We start from the raw sequence: 19,568 nt of genomic DNA, 5'->3' as shown, positions 1-19,568 counted from the left end.
CAACCCAGCCAGCACAGGGTGTTATCACACTTTTGGATTTTTGCCAACAAATAGTATCTCAGAGTTGTTGTGATTTGCATTTTCTTATTAGAAGTTCATATCTTTGGGTGTGTTGAAGAACAATTTGCAGCCCTTTCTGCAAAGTCTTGGTTCAAAACCTTTGACATTCCTCTGAGTTTGGAGATAGAAAGGAGTGGAGTCTGAGGAAAGTGAGTTGAGCTAGAATGGAATTGAACCCAGTCTGCCTGATGCCTGGACTCCAATGAGGCCAAGACCCTCTTCCAGCCCACCCCTGCCCATTCCCTCCTCAATCCCACTTTTGTCATTATCACTCAGGTCTGACTGGGGCCTGCCTCTCCCTCTGGGACTATGGTCTCGTCCCCAGGTTCCCCACCTCCAGACCCCAGGCTCACTCTAGATGAATCTCTTGACACAGTGCTCCTCCCCTGCTCACACATCTGCCTTGGGTTCCCACGGTCCTGGGAATAAAGCCCCAGTCCTTAGCCTGCCTTTGAGGACCATGCAGCACCCCCCCACCCCATGTTACCTGTTCCTCCTCTTAGCGTCTCCACTCCATCCACTCTACTCCTGATCCCAGTGCCCATGCTTTCCGAAGCTGCAGGGTCTTTGCTCCTGTTGTGCCTTCTGCCTGGAATCTGCAGTGCATTCATTTCTGCATGCCATAGCGACTCATCCTCCAAGCCCCAGACTCAATGTCCCGTCCTCCAGGGAACTCCCCTTCCCTATCCCCCGGCATGGATGCATCATTGAGAGAGATCTCCGAGTCTGTGGGGAAGGTCAAGAGCTTGAAGAGTGAAAGATGAGTTTTAGGAATCCATAGCAAACTTCTAATCATGTGTTGAAGCCCTAATTTTAATGTCTCTTCCCCAGGAAGCCTTCCAGGACCCTGTCCTTTCCTCTAGCCCTGCCCTGACTCCATGGGAAGGGGGGTGTCCACCTCCAGCTCTGTCCTCCCGCAAGACTTGTGTTCCTTAAGAACCTGGCCAGGGCTGAGGCCCAGCATGGGTGATGTTTGTTGAATGAATAAATGAATGCATGGGTCAGGAGTCAACTGAGCTTAGACCAGGAAGTGAGCTGATGAGGTAGCAGTCAGTCAGGGTGTTAATGGAGGTCAACTGGGTTCCAGCAAAAGGGAAGCGGGTCGCCCTTCCCCCTGAGAATCCTGGGCCTGGAGGCCTTGCAGGGGGGTGGGTCTTCTCTGTGTCTTCTTCATTTTGCCCTCTGTACTCCACCCGACACCAGTTCCTCTTCCCCTGCATCTCTGGGTGCAGACTCTGAGGAGCACCAGGGACCACAGGGGATCTGAAAAGGTGCTGGTCACTGTGGTCCTGCGTCCAGGTGAACCATCGCACAGCCCCTCCAGACGGAAGCCTTCCAGCACTGCCCAGGTAAAGGGGTCTCTGTGGGACCTCAAAGGCGGGACAGAGGTTAGAACTAGGGTCTATGGAGGGGTGGCAAATCAGAGCTGGGGTGGCCCCTTTCAACGGCTCCCACTCCACCCACCATAGCCCAGGACTTCCAGATGCTTGCAATTTGGGGGTCGGGCCCTTTGAGGGAAAATCATTCATTTGTCTATGGTCCTGTCTTTGCCAATGAGACTGCCTGAAATGCTGGGGTACTGGGCCAAGCCCAAGGGGCTCATCTGGGAGAAGGAGGAGGGGCTGCTGGGGCCTGATATCCTCCTCAACCTTCAAGCCCTGCAGTCACGAGTGTTATGTATCCATTCCCCAGAGGGGAGACTGAGCTTGAGGCCAGAGCCATGCAACGAGGGGCCGACAAGTGAGGGGCTGCCTATTACCAGAAGTGGCCTGAGTTGTTCCGACCTATTTTTAAAAAAGCAATAATAAACCCAGATGGTGAGGGTGGGATGATCACAGGTTGAGGTCAGGGCTTGGATTGTTGTGTCTCTGCCTAGGTTGCTTGAATGGGGGGCGCCCTAGCGTGGGCGCTGTTGCTGCTGCTGCTGCAGGATCCAGGTAGCCAGGGATTGTCCTGCAACGTGTCCTCAGGGGACGTGGATTGGACCACGGTGTTTACAGCCACATGCTTGAACTTCAGTGGTCAAGGCTTGAGCCTGCCCAGGAACACGTCTCTGCAGGCTAGCAGCGTGCTTCTCCTGGACTTGTCTGGGAATGGCCTCCGAGAGCTCCCGTGGTCCTTCTTCACCCTCCTGGGGAAGCTGCAGATCCTGGATGTGACAAACAATCCCCTGAACCTTGTGGACACAGTACTGGCAGAACGCTGCGATCTTGATCTGAAGGCTGACTGCCACTGCGTCTTAGCTTCCTGGCATAAGGTCCGGCAGGACAACTGCTCTGGCCAACTGCCTCTGCAGTGCCTGGACGCAGGCACCGGCGCCTGGCACAACCTCTCCACCTTCCTGGAAGTTGGCTGTTCCCCCGGCCTAGCCTTGACAACCATTGGGGCACTGGCGGCCAGTGGAAGCCTGCTTTTTGGGCTTGCCATTGCTGGCCCATTGTTGGCCTGGAGACTGCGGGCACGATGTGCACGCAGTTGCCGGGGCCTGGGCAAAACGTGGGCTGTTCAGGATGATCCCAGCTCAAGCCAACAGCTGAGGTACAGTAGCCCTAAGCAACCATCAGCTACCCTACCCAGACCTCCCACGCCTGACTATGAGAACGTGTTTATGGGCCAACCACCTGCCAGCCACCAGTGGGCCAAACACAGGTGAGTGACCCACACACATTTGCCTGAAAGACTCTGGAGCCAGATGGGTAGGGTTCAAATCTCAGCTCTGCCCCTTGAAGGCTGTGCGATCTTGAGCAAGTAGTTTCCCCTCTCCGGGCCTCAGTTTCCTCACCTGTAAAATGGGAATAATAGCAGTTTCCACCTTATGGAGTTGGGGTAAGAATGAAGTGAGTACCTGTAGATGGAATAAGCTCTCACTTCATGACCTACAAACCCAGTTTCTGGCCACCAAGAACAGGGAGGGAAGAGGCAAGTGCTCCAGGCAGAGTGGGGGCTTTGTGGTAGCGGTCAGTAGCTTGGGTGCAGATCTCGTGTGACTCAGAGCTGTCTCTGAACTTCCATTTCCGTCTATGTGTAATGAGAACAGCCCTCTCTCCATCTCCTTTAGACACATGGGAGATGCTAAGAAAGCCATCTGTGTCCCCCTTCCCTCACAAAGCCCCAATGACACCTCTAGATCTGGCTGGGATCAGATAGATGGGTTCAACTTTTCCGGGTTGTCTGAGGAGTGGAGGGAATTTCAGGGGGAGGCACCAGCAGAAACAAATGCCAGGAGAGAAAACAGAGTCTGCTGTGAATGAGTTTGGGGATGGCAAGACATCAGAGCTGAGGCTGAAAGAGCTGGGAGGACCTCAGCAGAAAGGAACAGGGTTCTGGTTGTGTTTGGTGGCGGGATCCACAGTGAGAGCCTATTGCTGAGAGCTGAACGAATATACAAAGCAGATGCAAATATAGCTTAAAAGCAGAAGTGGCCTGCGGTAGGGATTTGAAGGAACTAGTCTTGCTAAAGCAGCTTGTGCTCTGATGCTCACCTCTGCCTGCTGTTTCCCAGGGCTCAGGGCCAGTGGCTTCCAAAAACATTTAGGATCGGATGTGTTGTTCCCACCCTACATTTTACAGTTGCAGTAAGGTGAGCTCTGGGAGGAGGGGAAATGACTTGCCCAAGGTCACATGGTGAGTCAGAAGCAGAGGCAGGAAACAAACCCTGACTACCAGTCCTGTCCATTCCCACACAACAAAATGTGTTTGGAGTAATTCATACCAAAGTGTGAATGACTGATAGATACCATTTACTAAAAGTGGCTTTTGAAAATAATTTTTTAATTTTTTAATTACAGTTGACATATAATATTACATTAGTTTTGGGCATACAACATAGTGATTAGACAGTTATATAACTTATAAAGTGATCACCTCAATAAATCTAGTACCCTTCTGACACTATACATAGTTATTACTGTATTATTGACTATATTCCTTATGCTATACTTTACATCCCCATGACTATTTCATAACCACCAATTTTTACAAAATGGCCTTTGTTACAGGAGGACTCAGGGTGGGATTAGAATGTTCTGGAGGCGGGAAAGTTCTTCTCTGGGGGTCTTGCCTACCATAGCTAGACATTCCTAAGAAGCAACATCCTCTCAGACCAGTTCTACGGATACATAAACTGAGGCTCAGACACTTACTTTTATATTGAGGCCACAAAGTCCCCTGCTTGAGGGACGGTGGTGTAACCATTTCCCATCTAAAGGGGTAGACACTGGCTCTAGCCACTTGTGTCCAGGTGACTGGTGTGACCAGAGCTTCGAACTTTTCAAGAGGAAACTGAAGTCTAGATTTTAATGTAAAAAACAGGCAACCATCTCAACTTTAAGGAAGAAAAAAAATGCTACAATGGCTCAAGGTCTTCAAACTGCAGTGTAACAATGCTGAATTCACAGAATCTTTCCCGACTCACTGCCCCTGACTTCCTTTCCACAGAGAAAGTCACTGGCTGGGAGAACATTGCCCTATGCTTCAATTTCCTCGTATGCAAATACTAGTTGTGGACTAGGTCACCCTGAACTTTCTTTGCCTGTCAAAGCTGATGTGCCCACCCTCTGAGTCCTCCTCTCTACCCATCTGTCTGTCCACAGGGCTCACCCTTCGGAGGACAGCGACTTTTACATGAATTACAAGGACCTCCGCCAGGTCTCCCAGTCTGTCTATGGCAACCTGGAGCCCCTGCGCCAGGCCCTACCAGACGAAGAGGAATACGTGATCCCTGGGCGCTGAGGCTGCAACAGCCTGAACTCCAGCCTGCCCCCTTCCAGGTGACTTGGGGCATTCCAGATCTCCCTTGGCCTCAGTCTCACAGTCTGAGGAGTGGGAACAGGGAAGGACTGTCCTTGCAGCCCCCTCCTCAGCCTCCTGCTCTGTTCTTCAGCTTCTTTGGCTGCTGGCAGAGGAAGAGGAGAGACTCCAACACAGACACAGGAAGTTCAAGGTGTGAAGTCTGTTGTCACCTTCCTGTTGGTGTGCAGACGGTGCTCAATAAAAACTGCAGGGATGACTAGACTGCTGGCCTGAAGGAGAGGGCTGTTTTCAGTGGGGATCTCCTGAACTCTAAAGGCTAGGTCTCTGAGACTCCTAGATTTCTCCTCACCCCAAGTCTCTCCCTTCTGTTCCTCTAAGGCCCCCTTCCCAGGTGCTTGGCATCCAGACTCAGCCCCCAAGGGAAGCCCATGCCAATCCCCAAGGGATCTTTGTAACTCATGAATCGAGCCTCTCCCCTGCTCACATACCTGCCATGGCTCTCCATTGTCCCTAGATCCTCAGCCTGGTCCTTGAGGCCTTTGTGATCCAGCTTACCCACCTCACTGCCCTCTCCCATCCCTCTGCCCTTCTGGTCTGGGCCTTATCCCCACCAAGCCCACCTCTGTTCTGGAGCCTTTATTTCCCTAATCCATTTGCCTGTGCTATTCCTTTTGCCCAGAATGCCACCCCCTTCCTCTTTTTCTCACTCTTAAACATCCTAATACAGATGCAGCTATATGGCCAGGGTGTCAGGAGGCACAGGTCCAGGTCCTGACTCCACCATTAACTCTCTGGGCCTCAGTTCACCCATCTGTAAAACATGATGTTAGAATTGGTCTCTAAGTCTGTTTTAGCTCTAATATACCGAGATATCTTAACTCGTCCAGAAACAGGAGTACTGAGAGCTGAGGAATGATAGAGACTGAGACCCAGAGTAACAGGGAGCTAGAGAAGCATGGAGACAAAGGGATGTCCCAGGCTGCCCTCGAGGCCCTTTGGTGGCACCATCCAATTACCTGTCAACTCCAACAACGCCCAGTCGACCATTCCCAGAATCCTTCCACGCACCCCTGTAGCAGGTCTCCTGTGGGAACTGAGGCCAGGGAGGGGTGAGCTTTTCTCAAGGTCTCCAGCTCTATTTGAACATCACAGGATCACAAGAATCAGGCCAGACAGCTTTATTTTTATTACCAGAGTTTAAATAAATGCACATCCTATCAGACCAACCCTCCACAACCCTCAGGTCCCCACGCCTGTAACCCCAATAAATTAGTAATAAATATCACTTATAAATACAGTGGTTTGGGCGGGAAGGGGCAGACAGCAGTGATTAGACTAGGATACTTCTGGTCTCACGAGCCCATTCGACAGACGAGGGCTGAGGACACCTACACTGCGCATGTGTCGTTAGTGAGGGCGAAGGGCCTCTCATACGCAGTGGCAGTCCTTGGCCACGAGGTCGTCATACGGCGTGAGCGACACACGGCCCTCGCTATCCCGGTGCATGAGTACCACCGGCTGGTAGCTGGAGGGGACGCAGCACGGCGCACGTACGGCGTCAGGCTTCAGACGGTGCAGGCGCATCAGCATCTGCGCATGCATGTTAGCGGACCGGAACTGGCTTGGGCACGCGCCGCTGCACATGCGCACGTCCAGCTCTTGAGGCGCTATCACCCAGTCCGCCCAGCCCAAGTCCTTGAGCGATACGCGCAAGCTCTGCAGGTGGCAGCAGCGCCCCTCTCCGAGCGGGCAGGCATCTCGAGTGCGCGCATGCGCGCTTCGGCGCTCCCTGCCGGCGCGTGGCAACCAGTGCAACTCTAGCTGGAGGTTTGCAGAACGTGATGCAGCCAGCAACCGGTCAGACCGCGGCATCCGCTGCAGGCGGAGTCGGGGCGCCCGGGAGACTCCGAGGCCAAGCTGACGCTGCAACGGCCGTGTAATGTCCCACGAGCTCGACTCGTGCTTGAGCAGGGCCCGATGTAGGCGGGAGGCTGTAGGGAGCCCCCTAGTCAGGTTGGCCCTGGGGATGTACAGGTGCAGGTAGCCGCCTGGCCCAAGTCTCACTGTGCGAGAGAGAGAAGAAGGCCAGTCACCATGGGCTTACTGTGTGCCGGGCATGGGGGTGCCCATTTATCCCCACAGGCCAGGCTGGATCCCACCTCAGGGCCTTTACACAAGCCCCTTTCTCTACCAGCCACTTTTTCCTTGAAACCCTCCAGACTGCCTAAAATAGGCACTGCCCTATTTTATTTGGTTGTGTATCATTTCATCTCCCCTATTAGAATTTCAGCAGGGATTTATGTCTGCTTGGTCACCACAGTGCCTGGTACACGGTAGGTGCTTAAAAAACACTTGCGGGAGTGAGTAAATAACTGATATTAGAGAGATTGGGATTCAGACGCTGACTCTGCCTCCTCCTTCTGGCAGTCAAAAACATTTTTACTGAAGACCTATAAGAGCCTGGCGTTGGGGATACGACAACCAACCATTGTGTTTTCAGTTCCTTGGGTCTCCGTTTCCTGAGAAATGAAGGGTGGCAGGCTGCCTGGGATTCCCATGCCCCCAGGCTGGTACAGGTGTTGGGGATACTATGGGGACTGGGGTTTGAGTTGCTGCATGAGCACCGCCAGCTTGCTAGGCTCAGAGAGGGCAGGAGGTTTACCTGGAGTCTCACAGCACCATTGGGATTAGGGACGGATAAGAGCACTCCCTCTTGCATGACACTCTCTCCCCAACCCCTCCCAGTTCCTAGCCAGCCCAGAACTCCTTCTGCCCTCTCCACCTCCTGGAGCCACCGTGGAGGGTGAAAAAATACTCCCCTCCCTCTTTCAAGGCACCTGTCATGTACGACTTTAGCAGTGCCTTGTCGCACGATTGCATCAGATTCAGAACCAGCTTGGGTCGGTTTTGTCTAATGCTACAATGCTAAGTACCGCCTACTGGCCTCCCATCCCCCGCCCTGCCCCTATATCCTTCCTCCTGGATCCCACTCACCCTCAGCCCCACCACCATCACAACTGCATACAAGGACAGGTACCGCGACCCCTGCCCGACCTCATCTCTGGGCTGTCCAGGCTCTGAGAGCCTTCAGGAGAGTTTCTGGCTTCTCTCTGCCTCAGTTTCCCCTTCTGCTATCCAAGGAGGTATCTCACGTTAGCTAAGCTTCGCCTTGCCCCGACACAAGCAAAGACGCTAGCACCCCCATCAGCCTCAAGGGGGCGGGGGGGCCGTTCTTGCCTGGCTTACAAATGGAGAAACTGAGGCTCGGCGCCATGCTCTATGACTCAGAAACAGTGGTTAGATGATAGGAGCTACCTGGGCGGGAGTCGGGGGGGGGCGGTGAGATTTCACTTACGCTTTGGGGTTAGTATCTGGACTCGAGAGGCAGGGATGAGGTCAGGGTCCGAGTCTTCCCAGCTATGGTTTGCTCGAAGTCTGGTCAGCAAATCTTCATAGCGTTTTCGCAGCTCCAGGAATCTGGAGACATTCGCACTGGAGTGCATGTCTGAGGGTCTTGGGAGGGCCGGGAGGTGTTCCTGGGCCAGAGATAAGGCACCTCCCGACGGAAGCCATGGAAGCCATGAGAGCGTCAGCAGCATCAGCAGCATCGCGGAGCAGCACGATGTCCAGAGCCCTGCTCCTGGTTCTCTGAGCTGAGACTGACGACGGGACGCTGCTGGCCTGGCCTTTATAGTCCCCGGACTTTGTCCGCCCCCGCCCGCCTGGTCCCGCCTGCCTTGGGTGCACAGTAAACAATCCAGGGACCACAACTGGGCAGGATCTGACGCTGCTTTTCAGGGAGAGGTTCTTGGGGGACAGTGCTCCTAGGGAAGCTGGGCAACACCCACCCACCCAGGAGCACCTCTGAGCCTCGGTATCCTCTTCTGTAAAATGGGGGCATTATCCCAGCTTGGTGGGCTGGTGGGAAGAATGATTTTTCTCAAAAAAGACATTACTATGTGCTAAATTTCATAGGAAGAGCCTAAGAAGTGGCTTTCTTCCCCCATGGAGTGCCGGCTCTCCCCTCTCTAGTTAGGGCCAAAGGCTGAAGATGTTGAAAAACAGAACAGAAGAAGAAGGGCCAGAAAGAGCCAAAAAGTGCAACCTGGGGCAAGATATTTCTCTCCATCACACTTCTGTTTCTTCATCTGGAAAATAAGGACTGAGACTTTGACTGGCGAGAAGGTCACATTAGGTATAAAAGACAGAACCAGGCATATAGTAGGTGCTTTATAAATCTAAGAAACTCCTACTCATTCTTCAAAACCCTACTCAAAAAGCACCCCTCCAGGAAGCCTTCTCTAACATTACCTTTCCAGGCTCAGCTGGATGCTCCCATCCCCTATCTCTTCCTCTTGCCCAGGTTTGAATCCCAGCACTGACAGTGTCTGTGCTTTGCTGTTTGTCTCAGACTAGGGGTTCCTGGAAAACTGGTGCAGAGATAAAGCCGCTATGGGCCTCAGTCCCATGGCTAGGCCCAGAGAGGAGGTGGCAAGGAATTTGTGGTGCTGCGGGGGGACTGGTGTCAGGTACAGCCACCAGATGGTGGAGGGGCAGGGGGTGCCCCAGAAACACCCTTCCCCCTGGGGCACCCAGACCTTTCTCCACTGCTCAGGACTCCTGGCCCCAGGTTCCAGCCCCTGTGCCTACTTCCAACTTCCCGGCCAGAGAAGATGGGCAGTTGTTCAAAGCAGATGGTAGGAGTGTATAAAATGTGACAGGTATGTACAGGCAAGACATACAAGGATTACTGGGGACTGCACAGCAAGGTTCCCACTGGAAGAATGGGATCTAGCACTGGGTGTGTGGACCCAGCCAAGCCTCGCCCTCACACCTCGGAGTCTCAGCCTCAGCTCTATGCAGTGGGATTATCACCAGGTAATGGGAGGGTCCCACCCCCAGTGTACAGGGGGTACCCAGCAGGTGCTCAGTAAATACAGCTGCTCCCCCTACCATCCAGACTGAAGCTGATCAGGAGGTTAAACCTGGCCTTTCCACTCTAGCAATGAGGTAATGGAGGGACAGATAGGGTGCATAGGGTTGTAGAGACAATCCCTTCATGGGCCATGCAAGCCACGTCTGAGTCATGTCGGAATGCATGGGTTCCCAGCAACACAGAGGTGGGAGGTTCTCGGAAGCCGTCTCCACTCACCTCCCTAGCTCTCCTGGGCATTGTCATGGGACAGTTTCTCATGCCTCCCAGGTAGGAGGTTCCACAGAAAATTAACAGGAAAGTCAACACTTGAAAGTGAAAAATTCAGTGACATTTAGCACATTCACAATATTATATAACCATCTTCTCCAGAATATTTCTATCACCCCAAAAGAAGATCCTGTCCCCATTAGCTGTCAGTGCCCATTTCCCAGCCCCTGGCAACCACTAATCTGTCTATGTATTTGCCTGTTCTGGACATTTTATATTAAAAATTCTGTACCCAGTTTTCAATACTGGGGTTTCCTCACACCAATAATTTTCTCACACCAGCTGGATGTCCTGTAAGTCAACCCAATTTTGACACTATCTACCTGGAGACAGCATCAGACCTCAGAGATCCGGGACTCAGTCCCACAAGACTGTCCTGAGCCCCCTCTTCAGATGCCAATTGCAAGTCCAGGTTGTCACCAGTGCTTCTGACCTACTAGCTATCAATTGGAGATTACCGTGACCCTCTCCTTGGGTTAGATTAATTTGGTAGAGCAGATCAGAGAACTTCAGAAACCCATTTACCCACTGATTTATTACAAAGGATATTAAAAGATAAGACGACAACCAGATGAAGCGATGCATTGGGCAAGGCGTGGGGAAGGAGCACAGAGCTTCCATGCCCTCTCTGAGCGGACCTCCCTCCCAGCATCTCCACGTATTCACTAACCTGGAAGCTCTTGAAACCCATCTTTTTGGATTTATTATGGATTTATTTATTCATGACATAGGCATGATTGATTAAATGATTGGCCACTGGTGATTGATTCAACCTCCAGTGCCTCTCCTCTCCCCTTCCCAGAAGTCAGGGGGTGGGATTGAAAGCTCTAACCTTCCAAAGATGTGGTTTGCTCCACTGGCCACCAGCTCCCATCCTTAAGTGTTTTCCAAAAGTTGTCTCATTAACATAACAAAAGACACCTTTCTCACTCTCTTCACGGGAAATTCCAAGGGTTTTAGGAACTCAGTGCCAGAAATGGGGTGGAGACCAACTATATATTTCTTATTATAAGTCACAATATCACACATATAAATGGAATCACATACTTTGTGTCCATTTGTGTCTGGCTTCTCTCACTCAGCTTGTTTTCAAGGTTCATTCGCATTGTAGCACGAGTCAATGCTTTACTCCTTTTTATGGCTGAGTAATGTTCCACTGTATGAATACACTGCACTTTGTTTATCAATGGTCATTTGGGTTGTTTCCACCTTTTTGGTGATCGTGAATAGGGCTGCTATGAACATCCATATACAAAGATTTGAGGACCTGTTTTCATTTTTTGTGGGGATACGCCCAGAGTGGAATTACTGAGTCATACCATCACTCTCCATTGATCTATGTTTAACTTGCCAGAATGTTTGCCAGAATGCCAGAATGTTTCCTACAGCCTCTGCCTTTTTATTTTTAAGCTTTGATTGAGATACGACCTTCATAAGGAAAAAGGATTAACCTTAGGTGTTCAGCTCGATGCTATTTTACAATGTCATCCCTGTGGGACTACTTCCTGGATCAGGTTCCATCCTGGGCCCTTTCCCATCATTCTCCTTGCCCCTGGCTACCAGCCACGTCCACCTCTATTATCATGGATAAGTTTGCCTGTTTTCCATTGTGATGTAATGGAACCAGCGGTACATTTTTCTTGTCCAACATCTTTCACTCAACACCATGTCCACGTGTGTTCTTTGTTATCTGCCAGGCAGTTTGTCCTTTTTCTTTTCTGTATAGTATTCCACTGTGCATATCCAGGAGTGAAGCTGCTGACTCACAAGTGGGCATCTGTCACTTTACAATCAGGACCAGTAATTAGTTCATTTTATTCCTGGAACTTCTCAAGGGGACGCAGCACCAGTGAGGGCCTAGGGGATCCCCTGGGAATGGGAAAGGGGGATGTTAGCTCCATGACAGTTTCCACTTCACCAAATTCTGGAATGCTGGCAGCCAGACCCATCTGGCTCCCCTCTGAAACATCTTTAGCTGATGACCTCATCGCCAGTCCTGTGGCCAAGCTGGGAGGAGTGGTGGGCCAGGCTGCAGGCAGCCCGCCAGGGATGAGCTCAGCAGGCCGGAACCTGCGTTACAACTGAAGGCTGACCAGGGTGGAGGTAAACAGAGCATGCAGGCCCCGGGGGGCAGGCTGTGATCTCCACCTGGCTCAGCCCCAAACCTCCCAGAATTTTCTTTCACCACTTGGCCATAGTCACCCTCATCAAATACACACAGTACACAAGGGAACACACAAACCCACTCTCACTGTTTGTTTCTCGTGACTTGAGGCAAACATATTCATGGCAGGAGATCTGAAAGAGGCTAAAAGGGAGATCATTTTAAAATCTACTAATCAAGGGACAAGGAGAACTGTGATCCCTTGCCGTTGTTAAAGAAGTAAAATTCAAACAAGTAAATTTAAAGATCTAATTGGCTTTATTTAATGATTCACAAATCAGGCAGTATCCCTTCTAGTAAACATAAATGTGCTCCAAGGAGTTGCACAAAATGGAAGGCATCTATAGGCAGAAATGGGAGGGACGAGAAAGTGAAGAGAGAGGACGATTTGGGCAAGGTCACCTTCCCCTAGTGGAAGACAGGGCGTCTTATCAGACAGGTGGCCTCCCTAGTGCTGACCAGGAAATTTCAGACTTATTGGTTTAAAATTCCCCACCTGGGAGAGGCTGAAACTGCAATTAGGTTAGATGTTCAGTCCCGTGGGGCTTACTAACAATGACTCTTACTAACAGTGAAACTGCTGTTTCTTTTTAACATCTCCAAAACTCAGTTTCTCAGTATTACCCCTTATAGAGCAGCACTGAATAGATGAAGCTTGATTAGAGCTACTATCTCAATATTTTAGAATAACCATTATTATAGGTGGTTGGGCAATGATGTCTCAACTTCAACCAGAGTTCAGTTCAGATATGCCTGGGCAAGTCTGGAAGGGACGGCCCCTGCTGGCGAATTCTTATTTATTTATTTCTTCAATTACAGCTTTGATGTCCCATGTTCTAATAAGCCTTACCCTCTCTTCCCAGGTTCCCTCAGGCTAAGCGGCCTCCCTGTGACCCCATCCTGACCACAGAGGCCTGGAGTGTCTGTGTCTGGTTCTGTGCTCCTCCAGACCAATGCCTTCTTCAGGACCAAGCCCCAGAGTCACTACAGACATACGTCAGAGATATTACAGGTTCAGTTCCAGACCACCACAAAAGGAGACGAATGAAAACAAAATCACAACATACTACAAGTTATAGATGCCACAAAGGCAGTGCTTGTAGGAAACGGATAGCTATAAATGGCTACATTGAAAATGATCTCAGATCAATAACCTAACTTTGCACTTTGATGAAGGAGAAAAAGAAGAGTAAATTAAAATCAAAGCTAGTAGAAGGAAGGAAATAGTAAAGATTAGAGAAAAGATCAAGAAATACAAAATAGAGAAAATAGAATCATTGGAATCAAATTCCAGCATCCACCTGGCACCTCAGATTATGACCTTTAGGGTCTTTGCAGATGTACTTGTTTATGTTAAAATGAAGTCGCACTGGAGTAGGGTGGGCCTTAAATCCAATGACTGATATTCTTATAAGAAGCCCACAGAAAGACAGAGGCAGAGATTGGAGTGATGTAGCCATAAACCAAGGAACACCAAGATTGCTGGAAGCCACCAGAAGCCAGGAGAGAGGCCTGGAATTGATTGTCCCTCACAGCCTCCAGATCTGCTGATACTTTGATTTGAGACTTCCGGTCTCCAGAACTGTGTTTTAAGCCAGGGGTCCCCAACCCGCAGACCGTGGACTGGTACAGGTCCGTGGCCTGTTAGGAACCAGGCTGCACAGCAGGAGATGAGTGGTGAGTGAAGCTTCATCTGTATTTGCAGCCACTCTCCAGCGCTAGCATCAGCGCCTCGGCTCCACCTCAGATCATCAGGCATTAGATTCTCATAGGAGCACCGGTCCCTGGTGCCAAAAAGATTGGGACTCGATGTTTTAAACCACCCAGTTTGTGGTCATTATTATGGCAGCTCAGGAAACAATGCTATCTGCCCATTTTTCTATCTGGTGCCTTCTCCTTCTGTCTAGTGTATCTGGGAACCTTCACATGTTGAAAGCTAGTCCTTGGTAGTTAAATGCATCATAGATATCTTCTCAGTCCCTGGCTCATCTTTTTAATTTCTTTATGGATTTTTTAGGTGTCCAAAAGTTTGAAATTGTGACTGAGTTTAATCGTACCCAAAACTGTCCAATTATTCATTTTTTCCTTGTCAAGGGTGTGTTTTCATTTGCCAAGCAGTTAAAGCTGGGGTATGGTTCTCCTCCCTGACGCTCCTCTCCAGGCCATGATCTCCCTGCTTTCTGGGCTTGGGACTCTGCCAAACTACCCCTCCTTCAGTGCTCTGTGGGGGAGGGGTGGGGACAGCTGAGTGTGAGTCAGCAGGCCTGGGACTGCTAGGGGGGCGGAAGTGGTCAGCTCAGTTCCTGGGACCAGCTGTGTGGGTTCCTGGTGAGGGGCAGAGGTGGGGCAACTGGGCAGTTGGGCGGGGCAGGAACAGGGTCAGCTGAGCCAGTAGGCTTCAAGTCCCCATGTGCTCACTGCCCGGAAAGTGTCCACTGGGGTGAATCCAACCTTCCCACTATCCCACCCCCACACACTCTGCTCCAGCCCAGGTTTGCATGAGTGCTTCTATAATGGTTTCACTGACCATAGTGTGCATTTGAGAAGCACCTGCTTTGTGTGAGGCCCCGGATGACCATGGACACACAGCTCTGCCAGTTGGATGCAGTGATCAGCTTCATGTCACAAGGGGAAACTGAGGCCCAGAGTGAGGCGGTCTGGTGCACGAGTCACTCTACGCTGAGTCCAAGTCACCCAGAATCCCAAATCCTTCTTCTTGTTTGGCTGGGATCATCTCTGCCCCTCAGTGTCCTGTCTCCTTGTCTCTGTCTCTCCCCTACTCTCTGCATTTTTGCTTTTCAGTTTCCCATTCTCTGTCTCTGCCTCTCGCCCTGCCTCCATCAGCACCACACTGGGCCTACCCCTCATTCCTTCTAGGGGACTGGGACATGCCCAGGCAGGTCTGAGGCACTCCTTGTAGAAGCCGCTGAATGCCTGGTGGCAAGCTGCCAATGTGGGAAAGAGCCAGTAGGCAAGTGGAAGAGGGTGTGGGGGAAGGGCTCCTTTGGGATTTCAGGCACAGCGCTTTGCCTCTTGACCTCTACCCAGGCCTGTCACACTCAACATGTACCATGACAACCTCAGCATCTTCCCCCAAACCTTGGAGTTTTTTTGTTTTGTTTTGTTTTTGTTTTTGTTTTCCCAAACCTTGGATTATGAGGGATGCATAGGAGTGCTCCAAGCATAAATGGGGGAGGGGGGCTTATAGGCAGAGGAGACAGCCTGGAGTCAGCAGAGACATGGGAACAGGGATTCAAATGCCCAACAGAGGAGTCTGGCTTTCTCCTGTGGGTGAAGGGGAGCCACCAGGAGTGTGGAGAGGCCCAGGCAGGTCCCTGGAATGGGGTGGACTGAAAGGGGGACACTGGCGTCCCAGACCCTCACCTCAGAGTAAGACCGAGAACGTCCAGGCTAGAGCTGAGGGAAACTGTTGGATAGGGCCAAGCATGGCCTCTCCAAACCTTAATCTAGAATGAACTCTTGACATCTGTTTTGCACCCCTCAGCTGACTGTGTGTCCCCCATGACAACTGGGACCTCTGCACTTTGCTTGCACACTGGAGCCCCCATCACAACTGGATCCCTGATGTGTCCCCAGCCCAGGGCCCAGCTCATAGTAGGTACTTCCTAAGTGCCTTGTGTGGCCACTCGGAGAGGAGATAAGGCTCCAGAGGCAGGGAAGAGGCAGGGTGGAGGGCCTCTGCTGAAGGAGCCCTGCCCTCTGCCGCATGTTGACCTCTCTGGGGAGGTTCTGGGGCCTCCCTGCACCCCCTGCTGGCCACAGGTTGGAACATCCAGTACTCAGCCTCTCTCCTGTAGTTTATTGCATACCCTATGTGGAGCCCAGGGCTGTGCTGGGTACAAAGAACACAGGAGACCCTAGACAGACCCGACTGTCCTCCCTGGCTCCCATGGAACCAGAGTATGGGACTTGGGTGGGGTGGCACCAAGGCAGCTGTGGGAGCCAGAGGAGGTACCTAGACAGACAGGGGGCCTTCCTGGAGGAGGAAGTAATTATAATTGTATTTATAAAGTAGCTACTATGTGCTAGGCATCCAGTTAAGGGCTATAAAAGCAGAATCTCATTGAATTCTACAAAACTCAAGGAGTATGAGGAAAATGAGGCTCAAGGAAACAAAGTGAGCCCTCTCCTGACTTCTCATGGATGGCCCTTAGAATAAAACACAGACCTCCCCCTAGGCCGTCACCCCTGCTACCTCTCCCATACCCCTCCACACCCCCCCACCTGATCACCCACTCCCCACTACACACAGCCTTGTCTCTTGGCCTGCAACACAAGAGTGTAGTTGGGGCTTTTCCTGAGCAGAGAAGCCAAGGGGAGGCAGGGGTTTCCATGGGGCCAAGGAGGTAAGGGGAGGCTTCCAGAATTGGGGAAAAGCATCACTCCTCTAAAAAGGACACACAAAATACCACAGTCCATCCCGACAGTCACAGGAGCGTCTAGGTGTCACTCCCTGGACGGTGGCCCACACCCTGAGGCCAGGGAGAGGCTTTAGGAGTAAAGCCGGCAATGGACACACCCTCTGGGGGTACAAAAACCCTGAGTTCCTGGGACTTCAAGGAGGCACCTCCTTCCCTGACACCCACATTCCCCTAGATAAGACATTGTCCTATTGCCGAAGCCCCTTTATTTCAAAGGTTTATTCTCTGAAAGCCACTGACTCTGGAGTGTCTTTTTTTTTACAGGGGAATGACTGAGTCTTGTTTCCAGTATTCTAGCTGCTCAGCTTCAGAGAAGCCAGCCTGGCTTCACATTCTAGTCCCTTCTCTCCCGGGCCCTGACATGTGGGACAAGGGGCTTCAACTAGCAGAGCCTCAGTTTCCCCACCTGTAAAAGATGGTAATGGTACCCCCTCACAGGGTTGTGTGAGTGAGAATTCTGCACACGCTGGGGGTTGATACAATCATGATTCAGATCCTGGAGGGCCCCCTTGCTGTGTGACCATGGTCGAGTTACTCAACCTCTCTGTGCATCAAAACAAAGACAGTGAATTGTGAGGGAGACCACTTAGTACAGAAATCCTCTCATCATTATTCATTCAGCACACTTGTAGCAGCCACCACAAACGGAGCCCCAAGTCACACACCAAGGACAGAAATTCTGGTGATTTGAAGCCTCTCGGCCCACTGATGCCCCCCAGGCTGAGGGTGACCTGGTGGATGCCAACTTCTCACAAAGACACGCAAAAAATCACATATCTCAACTGATTTATTTGCTTTCTGGAGTGTCAAGTTTGGGGTCTGCAAGGCCCCAGCCCCCAACAAAGTCTAGCAGACACTTCCCCAGCCTGGGGTCCCAGGCATGAAGGTTTCAGGACAAGGCACTCAAGGAACTCTGGGGGTTGGGGAGAAGCCACCCCGAAGGTGCTGGGGCCCGGCCCTTGTTGGGTACAGAAGATACAGTCACCTTGGGCAGGAAAGGTTTTTCTAGAGAGAGATTTATGACAAAATAGAAACCTGAGATTTTGGGAGAGCCCCCAGAAACATGCTAGGAACCTCCGAGGCAGGCAGAAAGCCAACTCCACCTCCCACGTTTCAGGTGGGGCCTCCCACAGTTCGAGGATTCCAAAGGCCTGGGAGCGGAGAACTTGCTCCGAACTGGCTTTCTCTGCTATTTCTTAGAGACAGTGTGTAGGACACGAAAGCCACTTGCCCTAGGCCCCACCCCTGCGAACAGCTCAGGTGACCCTGACATTTCTCTCCCCCACACTGGGTAGTCGGGAGCCAAGGCCACCTCCCAGAGCATGGGGTCCCATCCCCCTCTCTCTGCCCTGTGTATATAGGAGAGGCAGGCACTTCTGTGGGTCTCTGGGCAGTTGAAGGGAAGGCTTGGGTGAGGAGACGGAGGATGAGAAATGGATTTTCAGGGCAGGGGGAGTGCAGCTCGGGGCTGGATTGAAGCCCTTGAGGTTTGGGAGTCCCAGATACTCAGCTTGTGACAACTGCTCCTGAACCAGAGGACAGGGCCTCTTGGCAGGCATGTTCAGCACCCATCTACGAATTAACTTTCAAGATGTGACATCAGTATATGCCCCTACCCCAAATAGCCATTCTGCCATGGGTCTAAGAGGGACCATGGCTTTTAATGTATTTTCTCACCCAGCAGCAGCCCCAGGTCCTTATGAGGCACTTGTGCCTAGAGAAGGAAAATTTAATTTGGAATGTGAAAACAAAGCCCTTTTCAACTCCTCCAAGTCTGTGGATGCCATGGGATTCACGGCTGTGGGGATTTGGGCTAGGGGGGAGGGCAGCGGGGACAATCTAGCACTAAGGTGGCCTGACTCTGCCCCTATAACCACCGTTAGTGCCCTACACTGGGTGTATGCTCACAAGGGCTTCTAGCGGTCTCCAGGTGGAAGCTGGGGTCACAGAGAAGAATGGGGCTTTGTTCCATCCCTAAAGGGGAGTTCTGAGTTCAGACACTCCAAGGGGTGGAGAGGTCAAAGGTCAACAGTCTAGACAGTGGTGGTAAAAAAGAGGCCAGTATGGTGGGCGGATTTCCCTGAGCAGCTCCCCTCCCCTGCTTGGTTACCGCCCAGGGGTCACAGGCATCCTGGTGTACACACACCCCAGCTGGCCCAGCTTCTAGGCAGAAACTTCTAAGATAACAACAAGGCATCTCAAATCTACTTTTCCAGCTGTCCTCCTGAGCAAGCAGTTTCTATTATAGAAGTTTCCATGCCAGCAACAAGCGGGGAAGCTGAAAACTATTTTCCTTGCTGAAACTATTGCAATCTAATAATTTCCCCCAAAGACCTGACACCAATTTGCCCCTGGCCTGGCCCCGTCCCTCCTAGTGGCCAGGGGACCTTGACTGTTCCTTGACTGAGCCAGGTGGGCCAGGTGGCACCTAGCCCAGAACACCAACTCAAATTTCTCCTTCTTCCCACCTTTCCTTCTATCTACTCCATCTTCTTTCTTTTTCAAGCTACATACTCATATACATACCACTACCATAGGGGCTATGGTATAGTGCATACCACTACATGCAGAGGCTCTAGCATCTTAAAGAGATGCTGTTTCCAGATACCCAGATCACTCTCCCTGTCCCCATTCCCCAACACTACCCACAGGGGTTCACCAGGGAGAGGCCCCCTCAAATTTCCTACAAGAACCTCCTACCCTCCCAGCATCACTTCTTACCATCTCCCCACCAGCCTTCACACCGTATCCCTCAGCCTATCTTTCCATCATTAACACTGCCGCACTCGCTTTTCCTGGCCTCGCTCTCCTCCATGCCTGACAAGCTGCACCCATTTCAGAGACCCATCCTTTTGTCCCTTTCTGTGTGCCTTCCACCCTGATTTGAGACTCTGAAAATGACAAGGGACAAGGAGTAGGACCTGGTTCCCCCTTCTCACGAAAGGAC

General features: G+C 51.5%; 2 protein-coding genes across 4 annotated transcripts; one reads left to right on the top strand and one right to left on the bottom strand.

The window, feature by feature from the left end:
- Window positions 1–1,945: 1,945 nt before the first annotated feature.
- LRRC25 (leucine rich repeat containing 25) lies at window positions 1,946–4,824 on the top strand. Its single transcript, XM_025043964.1, has 2 exons — window positions 1,946–2,709; window positions 4,653–4,824. Exons 1-2 carry the CDS (start codon window positions 1,946–1,948, stop codon window positions 4,789–4,791), a joined length of 903 nt encoding a protein of 300 aa, XP_024899732.1. The 3' UTR covers window positions 4,792–4,824.
- A 26-nt stretch (window positions 4,825–4,850) lies between these two features.
- Window positions 4,851–8,462, bottom strand: GDF15 (growth differentiation factor 15). 3 transcript variants are annotated; one of them, XR_003045099.1, is made up of 4 exons: window positions 8,168–8,462; window positions 6,205–6,875; window positions 5,829–5,947; window positions 4,851–5,081 (listed from the first exon to the last, which is right to left on the bottom strand). XR_003045099.1 is itself a non-coding variant. In XM_025043972.1 (3 exons), the coding sequence occupies exons 1-2, from the start codon at window positions 8,418–8,420 to the stop codon at window positions 6,241–6,243; spliced, it is 888 nt and encodes a 295-aa protein (XP_024899740.1). In that variant the 5' UTR covers window positions 8,421–8,462; the 3' UTR covers window positions 5,805–5,947; window positions 6,205–6,240. The 3 variants fall into 3 exon arrangements, 2 of the variants coding, with proteins under 2 accessions (XP_024899740.1, XP_006904367.1); XM_025043972.1 differs by lacking the exon at window positions 4,851–5,081 and having other exon boundaries at window positions 5,805–5,947; XM_006904305.3 differs by lacking the exons at window positions 4,851–5,081; window positions 5,829–5,947 and having other exon boundaries at window positions 5,963–6,875.
- Window positions 8,463–19,568: the final 11,106 nt, after the last annotated feature.

This window comes from Pteropus alecto, unplaced genomic scaffold (assembly GCF_000325575.1).
Source record: "Pteropus alecto unplaced genomic scaffold, ASM32557v1 scaffold160, whole genome shotgun sequence".
In the NCBI taxonomy this organism is placed as follows: domain Eukaryota; kingdom Metazoa; phylum Chordata; class Mammalia; order Chiroptera; family Pteropodidae; genus Pteropus; species Pteropus alecto.
The sequence above is the reverse complement of the archived record's forward strand: the minus strand, read 5'-3'. Positions and strand labels throughout refer to the sequence as shown.

Bases quoted from the DNA above. Each gene is read 5' to 3' on its own strand.
- GDF15 (XM_025043972.1), bottom strand. From the start codon at position 8,420: ATGCTGCTGATGCTGCTGACGCTCTCATGGCTTCCATGGCTTCCGTCG. The intron at 6,876-8,167 runs GTAAGTGAAATC...TCTCTCGCACAG, and splicing joins CCAGATACTAACCCCAAAGC to TGAGACTTGGGCCAGGCGGC.
- LRRC25 (XM_025043964.1), top strand. From the start codon at position 1,946: ATGGGGGGCGCCCTAGCGTGGGCGCTGTTGCTGCTGCTGCTGCAGGAT. The intron at 2,710-4,652 runs GTGAGTGACCCA...GTCTGTCCACAG, and splicing joins CACCAGTGGGCCAAACACAG to GGCTCACCCTTCGGAGGACA.